This window comes from Canis aureus, chromosome 10, assembly GCF_053574225.1.
Source record: "Canis aureus isolate CA01 chromosome 10, VMU_Caureus_v.1.0, whole genome shotgun sequence".
NCBI classification, from domain to species: Eukaryota; Metazoa; Chordata; class Mammalia; order Carnivora; family Canidae; genus Canis; species Canis aureus.
Genome location: NC_135620.1, coordinates 17,100,822 through 17,114,856, shown reverse-complemented (window position 1 = coordinate 17,114,856; position 14,035 = coordinate 17,100,822). Strand labels below are relative to the sequence as shown.

Here is a 14,035-nt window from a genome sequence, read left to right as displayed (position 1 = left end):
GTTCTTAACTACTGTTCTATGGTACTTCTCAGCTCAGAGAGGAATTATTATTGGTACAGCAACTTTTGAATTTCAGGAATCTGTATTTCTTCAAAACTCCCAAAATGTGGGATATAATATAGATAAATAAAAGATTCAATAATATTTTTCTTCTCCTTTAAGAAGGAAAATAAAAATACCACCTTTATCTATGTTTTACACTAAAATTAAATTCTACATTAAATGTTATATATGATTCATGAATTATATGGTTCATGTAATGTGATCATCCTGTATAAATGACAATATGAATGTTCCAAAAAATAACATATGCATGTAGAGGTTATGTTTTCTTTCCATATATTCTAGGAATCAGTCATTTTGGAAGTATGCATTCATACTATACCTTCCAGTATAGATTTGTTAAGATTCTAGTAGGATATTATCTCATTTCCTGATATGATGAAGCACCAATGATAATATTTGAGAATTAGTCTTGGTTGAAAAATGTGTATTTCTGTTAACAGCAGCTACTGGGGCAGATTCAGTTTTGGAGAGCTTATAGTTTATATGATATGAGACTTCTTTTAGAAAAAAAATTGATAATTAGGTGCAGATAGAAAATATGAATTAGAAGAGGTTAATTCAAGTGATCAGCCTGAAAGTTCAGCTTCATTAGCTTTGTGGTAAATCCACCACTTCAGATAGTAACTAAAGTAAATTTTAAATTTCATAAGAATAAAGTAATCCCTGAAAAGAATTCACTTTTTTCCCAGAAGAAGCTTATAATTAAAAAAAAAAATCATCTATCTATCTATCTATCTATCTATCTATCTATCTACCTATCTATCTATCTCTCATCATTGTATTTTTTCCCCTCCCTTTAATTTTTCCATTGTCTGGAAAAATCCTCTTAATGGTAGATTTCTCCATTTTGTGAGACGAGGAAAAGGAGTGGGTCAGTGATTTGTTGCATGTCACAGAAGCCTGTCAGAGCCAGGCTTGGGCTCTTTCTGCTTAACCTTTGGGTACATGAATTTAGAGAGTTAATATTCTGAGTACAGACATGAAGAAGCTTCTTTTCATAGTGTTTTCACTCTGATTTTACTTGGGAAGAAGCAAAATTTGCATCAAAGGCATAGCCCAAATTCTCAAATTCCTGAGTAAAGAACATACTTTAACCTGATAAACCAGTCGCCCTGTTGAAAAAATGTTTCATTTTGACATGAGGCACAATTTGACCACTTACACTTGTGTTTTTTTTAATCATATTTTTTCCCCAGAAAAACTGTAATTTTGAGAAAACTCCTGAACTCAATACTTTTTTGACCTTTATTACCTAATTTTCATGTTCCTTTAAGGTCATCATAATATGAACTTCAGCCATATGGGAAAAATGCAATAGCCTGACAACTGTTTGGAGTACAGTGCTGTAAGGAGGAACCACTTAAAGTTTAGATCTTAAAGTTTTCATGGTTTCTACATCTGTTCAAATATATAAACAGAAATATGTGTTATTTTAGGTTTATGTACTGCCCCCACCCTGTGTTTAGCTTTAAGTCATTTATAAGTTATACAAGAATATATGAGGATAAAGAAAAAAAAAAAACCCTTAGAGTTGACACAGGGTTGTGTGGGTAAAGACTTCCAACTGTGTTGCTATGGTAACATTTCACCTACTTTCTAACTATAATAGTTAAACATTCTCCAATGCTTGTATTCACCAGGGACAATATGTTATCCATACCTAATCCTCAAAACAGTCTTCAAATGTAGGTACTACTTTTCCATCCTACAAAAGAGAGAGCTGAGGTTTAGAAAGTTCAGGTGACTGGACTCAGGTGACACAGAACGTGCCAGCACTGTGATCACATACAGGCCCGTGCAACTCTAAGCCTTCTGTCCTTTCAGCATACACTACTTTCAGATTAGAAATAGGTGTCAGCTTTGGTGTCACCCCACAGCTCTTGTGGTTACCAGCCTCTAAGATGGCTCCAAATAATCCCTCCCCCTCTCTTGGTATTCTCACCCTTGTAGGGTCCCCTTCTATACTGAACACACAGGGCTGACCTGTTAACCATAAGATCTTGCAAAAATGGTGGTGTATTTTCTGAAATAGGTCATAAAGGACATTGTGTCTTTCAGGATCCTGACTCATGAATCACTCCCTCTGGAAGAAGCCAGCTGCCACATTGTAAACAGCCTCCATCCAAGTGGAGAAGAACTGAAGCCTCCGGCAGACAATAGCGCTAACCCACCATGTGTGTGAGTGAGTCACTTAGAAATAAATGCACCTCCCTCCCCACCCCCCAGCCCCAGTCAAGCCTTTGGGTGTTTGCAGACTTGGTTGAAAGCTGGCTGCAACCTCACAGGAGTCCCGAGCTAGAACCACAAAGTTCTTTACTTCCAGATCAAAACCCACAGATAGCTGTGTGAGGTAGTGAATGCGCATGGTTTTAAGAGGTGAAATTTTGGTGCAACGTGCTGTGAAGCATTTAGTGACTTATACAGCCTTTGTCGGCCTTTCTTCCTCATTTTAGAGTGAGCCTCCTTGTTGAATTCATGTTCATGTAAATGACTGATTTGGAATTGGATTTGCCTCTGGATGGTGGGTAGTGTGGAATCACGCAAGGTTCAGTGGGCAGAGCTGGGGTGGTGAGGGTGATGCACAGTCACAAAGGAGAAATGAATACTTTTTGCTCTCCAAAGGTGGCATGTTGAGAGTAACTACTAACTCAGAGTTTGCATCAACTGGATCCTATTTCTGACAGGAAGAGAAATCAGGATGATGTTATTTCTGGATGGTGTTTTATTTCATTCACAACTTGAGACAAAATTAAGCTTCTGACTCTCCTTTTTACTCTTTGAGGAAAGTGTATCTGCCTCTGCCTCATTTCCTTGTTCTTCCTCCCCCTCTGTGTCCTCCAGGGTTCTTTTGCCAGTTTGGAATGTGTTCTTCCCTTCCACAGAGAAGAGCAAAATGCTATTTCTTCAACATTGGGTTCTAGCTCCTTCTCTCTTTGTTGCCCTTTTGCCTCACACTCAGCTCTTCTCTTTCATTCCTTTTTAAAAGTATTATTATTTTTATTGAGATGTAAGTGACATATGATGTTGTGTAAGTCGAAAGTGTGCAACCTGTTGGTCCAAGACATTTACATATTGCAATATGATTATGGCAATAGAGGCAGTAGAGTTAGCTAACACTTTTATCAGGTCACATAATTACGATTTCTTTTTTTGTGCTGTGAACTGCCTTTCCTCTGGCCTTGCTTTACCACTTGGAGGCTGGGCTGACTCCCTTTGCTCCACTTACCTGTGCCCAGTCCTCCCCTACGCAAGACGCTAAAAATCCTGTTGATGTGTGTCTTCCTCTGATTTGAGCAACATAAGAAATGGGCCACCCTTATTTTATTCACCACCAGATTTCTAGTGCTGTACTGCCTGAGAAATACTTGTTGATTTAGTGCTGTTGGCAGGAGATGTTATTCTAGGCAAAGAGAGAGAGCAGGGGAAGAGGCATGCAGGTATGAAAGTGTGTAGTGTGTGTGAGGGATTATTCATTAAATTAAAAACCAATGCTTTATTACATCCCTTTTTTTTCTTTTATATCTAGTTTAATTCAATTTCACAGTAACTTGAGTTTATTTTTAAACTGAATTCAATGTGAAAATAAATTAAAATTAAGTTTGCACTTCAATTTATGGAAACAGAAATCTCAGCCTCTACAGCTCCCTATAACTTCCCCCTCTCTTTTCCCAATTGCAAGGATAAAACATTTGGGACCACAGTGAGGCAAATACTAGTTCAGGTCTAATAATAAATCAATGTGGAACAGTGAGAGGGTCCAGGACCGTGAGTCAGAAGGCGTGATACATCATTTGGCTTTGCCTCTGGCTGTTCTCCTGCATCGAGCCCCTTCCTCCCTTGTGTGCCTGGATCCTCTGCTGAGCTTCAGCCTTTTGAGACCACTTCAGCAGCACCCCAGCAAAGATCAGCTTTGCCTCTCAACTCAGAGGAGCTCTGTCACCTACCACCATCTGACATTTATTGTTGTCTATTTTGTGTCAAGACATGCTGACTGGTTGGTGAGAAATAAGGCAGCAGGGGCACCTTGGTGGCTCAGTCAGTTAAGCATCTGCCTTTGCCTTCAGCTTAGGTCATGAGCCCAGGATTCTGGGATCGAGTCCCCCATCAGGCTCCCTGCTCAGCCACAAGTCTTCTCCCTCTATGTCTCCCCCACTGCTTGTGATTTCTCTCTCTCTCTGATGCTGTCTCTCAAATAAATAAATGCAATCTTAAAAAAAAAAAAAAAGAAAAGAAAAGAAAAAAAGAAGAAGAAGAAGAAACAAGGCAGCAAAGTGAAGAAAGACAAACCCAACAAGAGTAATGCAGTATGTTATAAATGCTGTCATGGAAGTAAACAATATACAATGTAGCACAGAAGAGGGTGTCAAGGGAGGCTTTCTGCAGGCAGGGATATCTGGTCCAGTTTTGAAGGACAACATAGAATTTCCTCCGCTGGACTGTTGGGGGCAGATCAGAAGGTGCAAAGGCAGGTCCAGCGTGTGTGAGCTTCCTGCAGTAAGACATAGGATCAGGGAAGCCAGCCAGGCCACAGCCAGCATTTCCCAGTGTCCAAAGGACAAGTCTGGAGGCTCATACCAGTCAGACACTGGTATGACTTCACTGCTCCTGCTTCTGGGTTGATTTTCCTTTCACAGGTGTGTGTTTGGAGTGAGACGTATTCATGGCACATTGTTCTGCTCTGTTGGGTTTATTGAAGTAATAAAATAGTTTTTTTGTTTGTTTCCAGGAGAGTCCTGACAGCTATTAGTTTTTCACATTAGGGAAGGTTGATTTTGTGGCACTAAACATTTGACACGTGCACTTATTTCTAGATGTAAGTTTTGAAACATGGGGATTAGCTGTAAACACGCTGAGGGAAATTCTAGATTGGACAGTTAGGCTGATAATTTAATTTTCATAGTACATGCACATTGCTTGCCTTGTGCCTGGGGCTGTGTCTGTCACCAACAGAAATTGGACCCTCTGGAAACAAGAGTTGGGTTTTCAGCCATTTATTTACTTTGCAAGGCTCTCTTCTCATGATAGTTTCTTCTCTACACCAGATGCTGGAGGTAGAGATGAAAGGATGTATTATTGCTGGCCTCTAAGAGTTCTAGGCAGTGAGTAAGTATACCATGATTTCTCTGTGGTTCATCCCTATTGCCTTATAATAACCTCGTTAGAACATTTGCTGTGGGCCTGGCACTTTATGTATTAGTCTTGTTGAATATTATCTGCAGTTCTGTCATTGTCCCCATTTTACCATTAAGGAAGGTGAAGCACAGGGAGTTTATACCACTAGTAAATGTTGAAATTCCCCACGCAGTCTTCCCTATAGAATACTCCTATACAAAGATTATAGAAAGCATTCCATAACTGCTTGTTAAATGAAGTGGGTAATTCCCTTTCACCACTCCTGGAAAGTACCTAGGACAAATACCCTTGTCTTTTTACAAACAAATTTAACTGAAACCCGAATCACATAATCGATCAGCTAGAATCAAGATCCCAGATAGGTCTCCTTAACTTTGTTCTTTCAAAGTTACTTTCTTTCAAGTTTCTTTCAAAGTTAAGTTTTTTCAAAGCCTACTTCTGAAACCAGTGTCCCCTCTGGGGTTGGAAAAGTTACCCTGAGTGGGCTGAAGAAACTGAATGAAATCACCCTTGTGGACGGATTTGATATTTTGGAAATAGCCCAAATAATTTAGAGCCATGCCAGGGGAATAAATTGGTCAATGAATTTGGGTAATGCCATTGTGGCCACCTATCTGGCTGTATCTTCACTACCTGAACTAATTTCATTGGCTTAATTTTGCCGTACAAGCACAATAGAAAACTTCATTTCCTTTTTCTGTTCCTTTCTTCATTATCTAAGTAATGTAGAGAGTAACTACCATTATCCATCTACCAGAGCAAAAAGCCACTAAGGTTTGTAAGGTCACATCTGTAAAAATTTCCCATGAGTAAGTCACTGTGCAAATAGATTTTTTTAGTGCTGTTGGCTATAAAGAAGCACTCATTCATCACTCCTGTACTTCTTGGCAGTGCTAGCCAATTTGCCCTCTTGGAAACTCCATATAGTTACCCATGGAGGCAACTTCTAGAATCTGCAACTGAGGTACACTTGCCTGACTTTTTGTTAGACATGATACTTACAATTTTTAGCTGATATTCACTGATCTCTTCACATGGCAATAATTTTATAATATTTTCAATAAAGACATAACTTAGTCTTTTCTCTAGAAAAACCATAATTTTGATTCATGGCTAGACATTTTCTTTTGGATTCTAACCCACTCTTAATAATGTCATGTTAATATGTGATCTATTATGGGACACAAAGGCAATTGCTCTTTCTAGTATTACCTTGGGTTTGTGTCCCATAAACATAGAAATTCTGATAAATTGTGCAATTACTACCAAAAAAGAAAAAAAGTTTGGTGTACTTATAATGATATCAGCTGCATTATTGAGTTTATAGTCCTAACAGGAGAGAGCTTCTGTTTGGCATTGGCATTAAATAAGAACAGAGTCCACCACTTAGAATTTATACATCTGATGACTGGAAGAGTTTACCAGACACTAGCTTCCAATCCTGTACATTTCCAGTCTTGTTTTTCTTTCACTGTCTACATACTGATAAACGGTTCCTGGAAGTCATATTCATGTCATGATATCACCTCTGCCCTTGGTAGCGGGGATATTCCAGGAAGCCAGGTTGGCTAGCTACAACTTATGCACACGTAGCAAATCACATAATAAATGCCACGAATCCCAAACAACCTCCCCTTAGCTCATAACATCAAAAAAGCCCTTGCCCATCAGACTGGAGGGCAAATGTGACAGAAAATTGGGAGTGAGGAGAGAGCAGTCATAATTGTAGCTAAAATATTATCTGAAAGGTTTGCAGAAATATATGACTCTGTGAAGAGCTTGCTACAGACACTCCCAGGGCCTTGGAAGGGGCCCATATAAGGGAGGGTAGAAGCTTAAGCTTCGTTGACTTTGTAATAAATACACCCCTTCTGACAATCCATTCTGATAAGTGGTTAGTATAGGATATGATACCAACAAATAAAAAGGGCAGCTACTTCTGAGGAGTGGAAGTAGAAAGTCTCCCCAAATATCTGAATAGACCTTTCTGGAGGTACATAATGAAAGATGAATAGAAATTTTTGAGGCAGTTGGCGGGGGGGGGGGGGGGGGAGGGCGGGGGGGGGGTGTTCCAGCATGTTCAAAAGTGTGGTGCAAGGATAGCACATGTGCACTGAGAGAATATTGAGTGCTTGGTATAAGTAGACTGTGGGGAAGTGTCTGGAGATGTTTGGGAAAGAGACTGCAGGTCTGTTCTCTCCTGGCCAGGTTAGCTACTGGGGAGTTCTGTTCTCTGGGAAAATTCTAACCATCCTATAAGAGATGCCTATTCCTGCATACTTTACCTGCTCATTCTCACTTCCACGGCTGCATTTCACTACATCCTGCCATACTTCACTATCTCTTTGCTTTCTGACAACTGGCCCTTCACTCTCCTCTGAGGCTCAGCAGAGTTCTCAGGTCCTGCTGGTAAACCTTACCCACTATAAATAGAGGTACGCCATTCACTGAAATACTCCACCCTTAGAACACTACAACTACTACTACTATATCCTCTTAACACAGTCTCACTTTCTTTTGACTATTACCTCTTCATCCCTTCTCCTGAAGAAGTAAACCTACTTCCCAGAAGGCTGCTCCCTCCAGGTTCTAAATATAACCCTTATCTCTACAGCTCCAGAGAACAGGAGCTGGAACCATGGGCTCATCTAGTGAAAATGGGTCATAATATGACATCTACAGTGTTCCTCTTCTTCAGGTACGAAAAAGTGCTCCTGTTGTTTCCCTACAAGCAGAAGTGGGTGTGGCTAAGAAAAATCATGGCTATTGGGAGGGGAGAGGAGGACCAACATTTCCTTTACCATTCACTGGTGGCAGCTGGAACAGTAGATGAACAAAAACAGAATCATTGGGGCCACCGGGCGGAGGCATAATGCATGTGACTGCAGCACTTCCTTGGGCCTACAGTGGTCATTGTTGACTGTAACCTGGGGCGACCTCCAAACAAGAGCACTGAGGGAGTCTGAGCAGGCCTGGGCTGGTCCCACCCTGGTCCCACATTCCAGCTTAGTCTGCCTCATCTTTCTGGATTTTTTTTTTTTTTTTTTTTTTGGATCTGTTTCCACAGGCAAGGTCAACAAAAGCAAAAATAAACAAATGGAACTGTATCAAACTAAAAAGCTTTTACACAGCAAAGGAAACCACCAACAAAATGCAAAGGCAACCTACTGAGTAGGAGAAGATATTCACAAGTGATATATCTGATAAGAGGTTAACATCCAACATATATAAAGAACTCCAGGGCAGCCTGGGTGGCTCAGCAGTTGAGCACTGCCTTCATCCCAGAGTGTGATCCTTGAGACCCTGGATTGAGTCCCATGTCAGGCTCCTTGCTTGGAGCCTGCTTCTCCCTCTGCCTGTGTCTCTGCCCCTCTCTCTGTCTGTGTCTCTCATAAATCAATCAAGCAATCAAAAAAAAAAAAAAAAAAAAAAAAAAAAAGAACTCCAACTCAATAGCACAAAAAACACACAACCCCACTATCTAAAAATAAGAAAAAATTAGTAACTCATCTTCCCCCTGCCTCCTGCCCAAAAGGGTCAGAAATCTATAAGAAGGTATATTATAGAAAAGGAAATTAAAATTAGCAACAAACATGTTGAAAAGATGCTCCTTTTGTATTAATAAGGGAAACGAACATTAAAACCCCATTGAGATGCCATTTCACAGCTTTTGGATTAGAAAAAAATTAAAAAGTCAGACAATGCCAATGTTGTGTAGGCAGCAGAATAGTTGTGGGTAGGAGCATACATGACACAACACTTTGAAACAGAAGTTGACATCATGAGCAGTGTGAGTCATGCCTGTCATCTGTGACCAGTATTACCTCTGCTGGGTATTACAGACACATGGGGAGACATGGGCAGGATGCAATATTGCTTGAGCAAAAACCTGGAAATCACCCATAGAAGGGCCAGAATGCCCTCCTAAAGGGAGCAACGTATTGTGATACTCCTCTATTCTAAACCACCAACTGGTTTCCTACTGCAGTTAAAATAGAATTCTGAGCTCCTTCTGCAGATGCCATCAGATGCCACTGTCCCCGGGTTCCTCAAGATGTAAGATCTTCCCTATGTCAGGGCAACATGTCCTTTCCATGGTCAGTCCATGGTTGGCTCTTTTCTCATTCTCTCAAACAGCTGAATTATCACTTCCTTAAAGAGTCCTTGACTTGTCATCCCATCTAAGTTAGCTTGCCCTATCTTGTTCTCTTTCTCAGCCCCGTAATTGTTTCCTCTGATAACATATGTTAATATGAGAATTATTATTTTTTTAAAGATTTTATTTATTTATTCCTGAGAGACAAAGAGAGGCAGAGACATAGGTAGAGGGAGAAGCGGGCTCCACACAGGGAGTGGATGTGGAACTTGATCCCAGGACCCCAGGATTATGACTGGGGCCAAAGGCAGACACTCAACCACAGAGCCACCCAGGTGCTGCTAATATAAGAATCATGTGTATAGGTGTATGCATTCATGCATTCATAATTTTTTAGCCTGTCTTTGACATTAAACTCATAACCTCTGTGAAGGCAGAGATTAGGTCTATCTTGCTCATGATCATATCCATGTGTGTTCTGCGTAGCCTGGCATGATAGTCGCTTAATAAATCTTTGTTGAATGATTAAATAGGAGCACTGCATAAATTGTATCTGTGCCTGTATGAAGTAGTTTGTTGATATCAGAGTACATTTTATTACTTCTGTTCGGGAAATGATAACGGGATACCACATAAGTCATAAATTCTTAGTATTTATTAGAAGGTAAGGGGAAGTATTTACCTGGTCTTATTTTTTACTGCAGGTAATTAACCAACATGTGCTTAAATGCTTCCACAAATTATTTTGAATGATTTTATATATAATACACTGAGTAGATTTTTTCAACCAAACTTAAAAAGTTTTTCAATGCCCAAACTATTTGGAGATACATATAATGTTTTGAGATGGGTTCTAATACACATTAAAAAAAAAAAACACTTAGTATATAGATACTAATATAAACATTTGAATTTGAATATTCAAATATGCAGGTGAGATAGGCCTGGGCTATATTTGAAAGAGGCATGAGTTTAGGTTGAGGCAGGTTTTAATTTTATTTTTATTCTATTCATTTAAATTTATTTGAATAATATGTTTATTTAAATTATACTTCCTGTATATTATATATTTTAAATATTTGTTTCTGCATTTTAATTTTATTTTTCCTGATTTGATCTTGAGCTCCTAGAAGAGTTGGCATTATCTACAGAAGAGGTGGGTGAAGCAGACAAAATAATTTGAAAAACATTAGAAATTCAGCAAAATATGGAAATTACATTTTCAGGTTTTATATCTTCAGTTATAGGAGTTGTGCTTTTGCTCAGACAATTCAAGTGAGATAGATTCATTTTAACGATGGATGGAAAAACTAAGCTAACCTAAAAGCAGAGGTATCATACAACATTTTGCATAAATTCAGGTTCTTTATCCCCAGAACTTCTTTTAAAAAATTATTTCACTTGTTTTGGGGCACCTGGGTGGCTCAGTCAGTTAAGCTTCTGCTTTGGGCTCAGGCCATGATCCCAGGGTCCTGGGATTGAGCCCTGAGTTTGGCTCCCTGCTCAGTGGGGGGGGTTGCTTCTCCTTCTCCTGCTCTCCCTGCTGGTGCTCTCTCTCTCTCAAATAAATAAATAAAGTCTTAAAAAAAAGAAAATTATTACATTTGTTTTTGTAACCTGACATTTTGATATGCAAATGCTGTTGAATGAAGTAGGATTTCTTGGTTTCCATTTGATTTTTAAAAGCTGTAATTTTGGTCAGGACCTTTTTGTATAAATGATTTACAGTGATGAGAAAACAAAACAAATGATCAACTTTCTAGCTATGGTGTTGTGTAAAAGTAAACTTCCAGTGTGGAGGTCATTCCTCTGTACTCACTTGGGAGGTTTACATGGAAGTAACTTTAAAGTTTACATCAAAATTGGGTGAGAAACTTTTTCTGGATTTCCGATTTGATTTCTACATTTTGTAAGTTCCTAGAGAATTATTATGAGGCCAAAATGAATAAAGAAGCGATAACATTAATTCTCATTGAAAACATGTAATTCTCAGAATGATGTTTATATAGAAATTAATATTTACAGCTAAAAAGAGTGTGTTCTCAATCAAGCCAAAGCTGCTCTAAATCACTGTATAGTAAATAGTTGAACCTACAGCACAGCTAATACTAGTTTGATAATTAATTTAGAAAGCCCCCACATTTACTTTTTTGATAATGACACAGGTAATTCTGACACTGAAGTAAGGTTTTTGGCTCAATTAATTGACTTCCTTTCCTATGAATCTGCAAGTGATCAAGAATCAAAGAACGGCATAGCCAACCAGTCATCGGGTACTAAAAAAAGTCCTAGGGAGCCTCGGTGGCTCAGTTAAGTCTGCCTTCGGCTCAGGTCATGGTCCTCAGGTCCTGAGATTGAGCCCCACATCTGGCGCTCTGCTCAATGGGGAGCCTGCTGCTCCCTCTCCCTCTGCCTGCTGCTCCCCATGCTGGGCTCTCTCTCTCTCTCTCTCTGTCGAATAAAGAAATAAAATCTTCAAAAAGAGTACTAAAAAAGGCAACAATTATTTGCCCAATTATTTGCCTTAATAGGGCAACAATTATTTGCCCTATTATATATATTATTATATTATTAATCACACACATATATATATATATATATATATTATGATTATAAGGTAATCATTCTATTTGCTCAGCAAGTCACATTCCTTGCTATGGCCCCTCTTCTAATCCACTGGCCCAAATGCCTGGGCTGCACCATCTCCTTCCCCTTGGCAGATTGCGACCCCCGTGCATGAGGACAGAGCTCCCCAGGGGACGCCTGTCAGGTCCTGAGGCCGCCAAGGTGACCCACGGGAGGTACCCACCTGAGAAACACAGAGCCGGGGCTGTCTGTGGAGCTGTGCGGGGCCTCGGGGCCTGTCTTTCTCGGGCTGCCGGGAGTCTCAAACCGGAATACCGTGTCACTGGAAGACAGACTTTTCTTCACCATGGTGTACGCGTCAGTCCCCAAGTCAGGACATAAGTTCAGAGGCTCATTTCCGAATCCCCTCAATCCTGTGAAAAACTCTGCGTTTTAGCTTTGCCCAATTCTCACACTGCAGGAAACTTTCTTCACATGACTCCTAATCTAGCTGAGGCTGTTTTTTTTTTTTTTTTTTTTGAAGTCAGTTAATGAGTAACATGTATGTATGACACAGAGTGGTTTTCAACCCACCCACATATCTTCTAAAGGAAAATTAAATGTGTTTGGGAAATTCACCTTTCAATTTACTAATAGGAACGCCACCCAACTCTGTGGATTTAGGCAGAAAAGTCTAGGGAAAGGTAAAGACATGAAAGAGGGAGGTGCAGAAACTGGCAGCATCTAAACATTAAAAGGGGGGATGCTTCCCTGGATCCTCTGGGCCTGAGCAACAGGGTGGAAAATGTGAATGCGCATTATAAGGCCTTTCCGCACGCAGGAAACCATCAGCCCACAAGCATGCCCCAGCTGATGTTCTGCAAGACGCTGGAGAATTTTCGGGCTGCACTGCATGGTTCTTGGGTCCCAAAGAGTTCTGGAATCCTTATGGAAGGAGAAATGTACAAAGTCAAGCTCAACATTCAGACTGTGTGTGTTTTGTTGGAGCACAGGCAGCTGTGACCTCTGTCACTGCCTCCACCACTATCACCGCAAAGACAAATAATCCCTTGGAGGGGAAGTTTCCAGCTCCATCTCCTGCTTTCTGGCTCTGTGACCACAGATGATCCCAGACCTGCTGAGTTTGCTGTGTGCCAGGCCTGTCTCACAGTATTAGAATGAAATCTGGGAGAAAATGTGGTGGAAATTTGCCACTATGCTATGTACTATTGTTATTGAAAACCCATTTAAAGGGGCACCTAGGTGGCTTAGTCAGTTAAGCAACTGCCTTTGGCTCAGGTCATGGTCCTGGGGTCCTGGGATGAGCCTCTCATCAGGCTCCCTGCTCTGCAGGGAGTCTGCTTCTCCCCTTGCCCCTCCCCCCTGCTCTTGCTCTGTTGCTCTCTCTAAAATAAATAAATAAAACCTTAAAAAAAAAAACATTTAAGCAGGAAATTCAGCAGGTGAGTCTCTTTACATGACATTATTCACTCACTCGGCATTCATGCCCAAGGAGAACATCAGGGTGCCCCCACTAGTGTTACAAGCAGCCTTGGAGGATCTGGTCCAAGTAGCCGTGCTTTCTCTCTCCTTGTTCCCCTTGTGATTGATCAGTGACATTGGAGAATGGCTGGCTTAAGAGAAGCAAGCAGACTCTGATTGTGGAAGAGAGCAAAGTTTCCTGGGAAATCAAAACTTTAGCCTTGGCCTCATTAGCCCTTTGCTCTAACCAGCTGATAACCAGCCAGGGACAGGTTTGTGTTGCTTCGTGTGCAGTACTGAGTCTAAGCACACTTTTGAAGTTAGAGGAAGTGTGTCTTTTGGTGAGAGTTTAGTGGTTCCTGAGGATGACCAACTCATCCCAGTTTATCTGGGATTTTCTGCTTTCAGCAACAAATGTCTTGTATCTTTGGAACCTCTTAGTGTGAGGCTAATCATGACAGTCGGTCACCCTGCTTCCTGCTGCCATCTTGGTGCAATTCTGATGGTGCACTGCATCAAACTGCACTTCTTGTCCTCCATAGGGCAATATCTGTATTTCTCTTGTCCCCCTTATTTCTATGTTGCAATTATATTGCAAAGACATTAAATAAAGTAAATTCTACCGAAGTGTTGGATTAAACAAACCAGTATCATACTTCATATAACAGCAACTATCTGCAAGCTTGTTTCTGC

The 14,035-nt window shown here is 40.4% G+C and overlaps 1 protein-coding gene and 1 long non-coding RNA gene across 7 annotated transcripts in view; one reads left to right on the top strand and one right to left on the bottom strand.

The window, feature by feature from the left end:
- The window catches only part of GRAMD2B (GRAM domain containing 2B), a 110,046-nt gene extending 97,686 nt beyond the window's left edge, over nucleotides 1-12,360 (bottom strand). Inside the window, exon 1 of one of the 3 annotated variants that reach the window (XM_077911464.1) lies at nucleotides 12,105-12,360. In XM_077911464.1, coding sequence (XP_077767590.1) covers nucleotides 12,105-12,229 — 125 coding nt within the window. In that variant the 5' untranslated portion in view covers nucleotides 12,230-12,360. The remainder of the gene's footprint in view (nucleotides 1-12,104) is intronic. The other 2 variants (XM_077911470.1, XM_077911468.1) reach the window with 2 other exon arrangements.
- Nucleotides 1-14,035, top strand: part of LOC144322019 (uncharacterized) — a 326,103-nt gene that overhangs the window by 26,727 nt on the left and 285,341 nt on the right. For 2 of the 4 annotated variants that reach the window (XR_013387580.1, XR_013387581.1), the window contains exon 3: nucleotides 2,125-2,244. This is a non-coding gene — a long non-coding RNA (uncharacterized LOC144322019). Of the gene's footprint in view, nucleotides 1-2,124; nucleotides 2,245-5,108; nucleotides 5,170-7,813; nucleotides 7,898-10,418; nucleotides 10,459-14,035 lie in introns of those variants that run through there. The other 2 variants (XR_013387583.1, XR_013387582.1) reach the window with 2 other exon arrangements.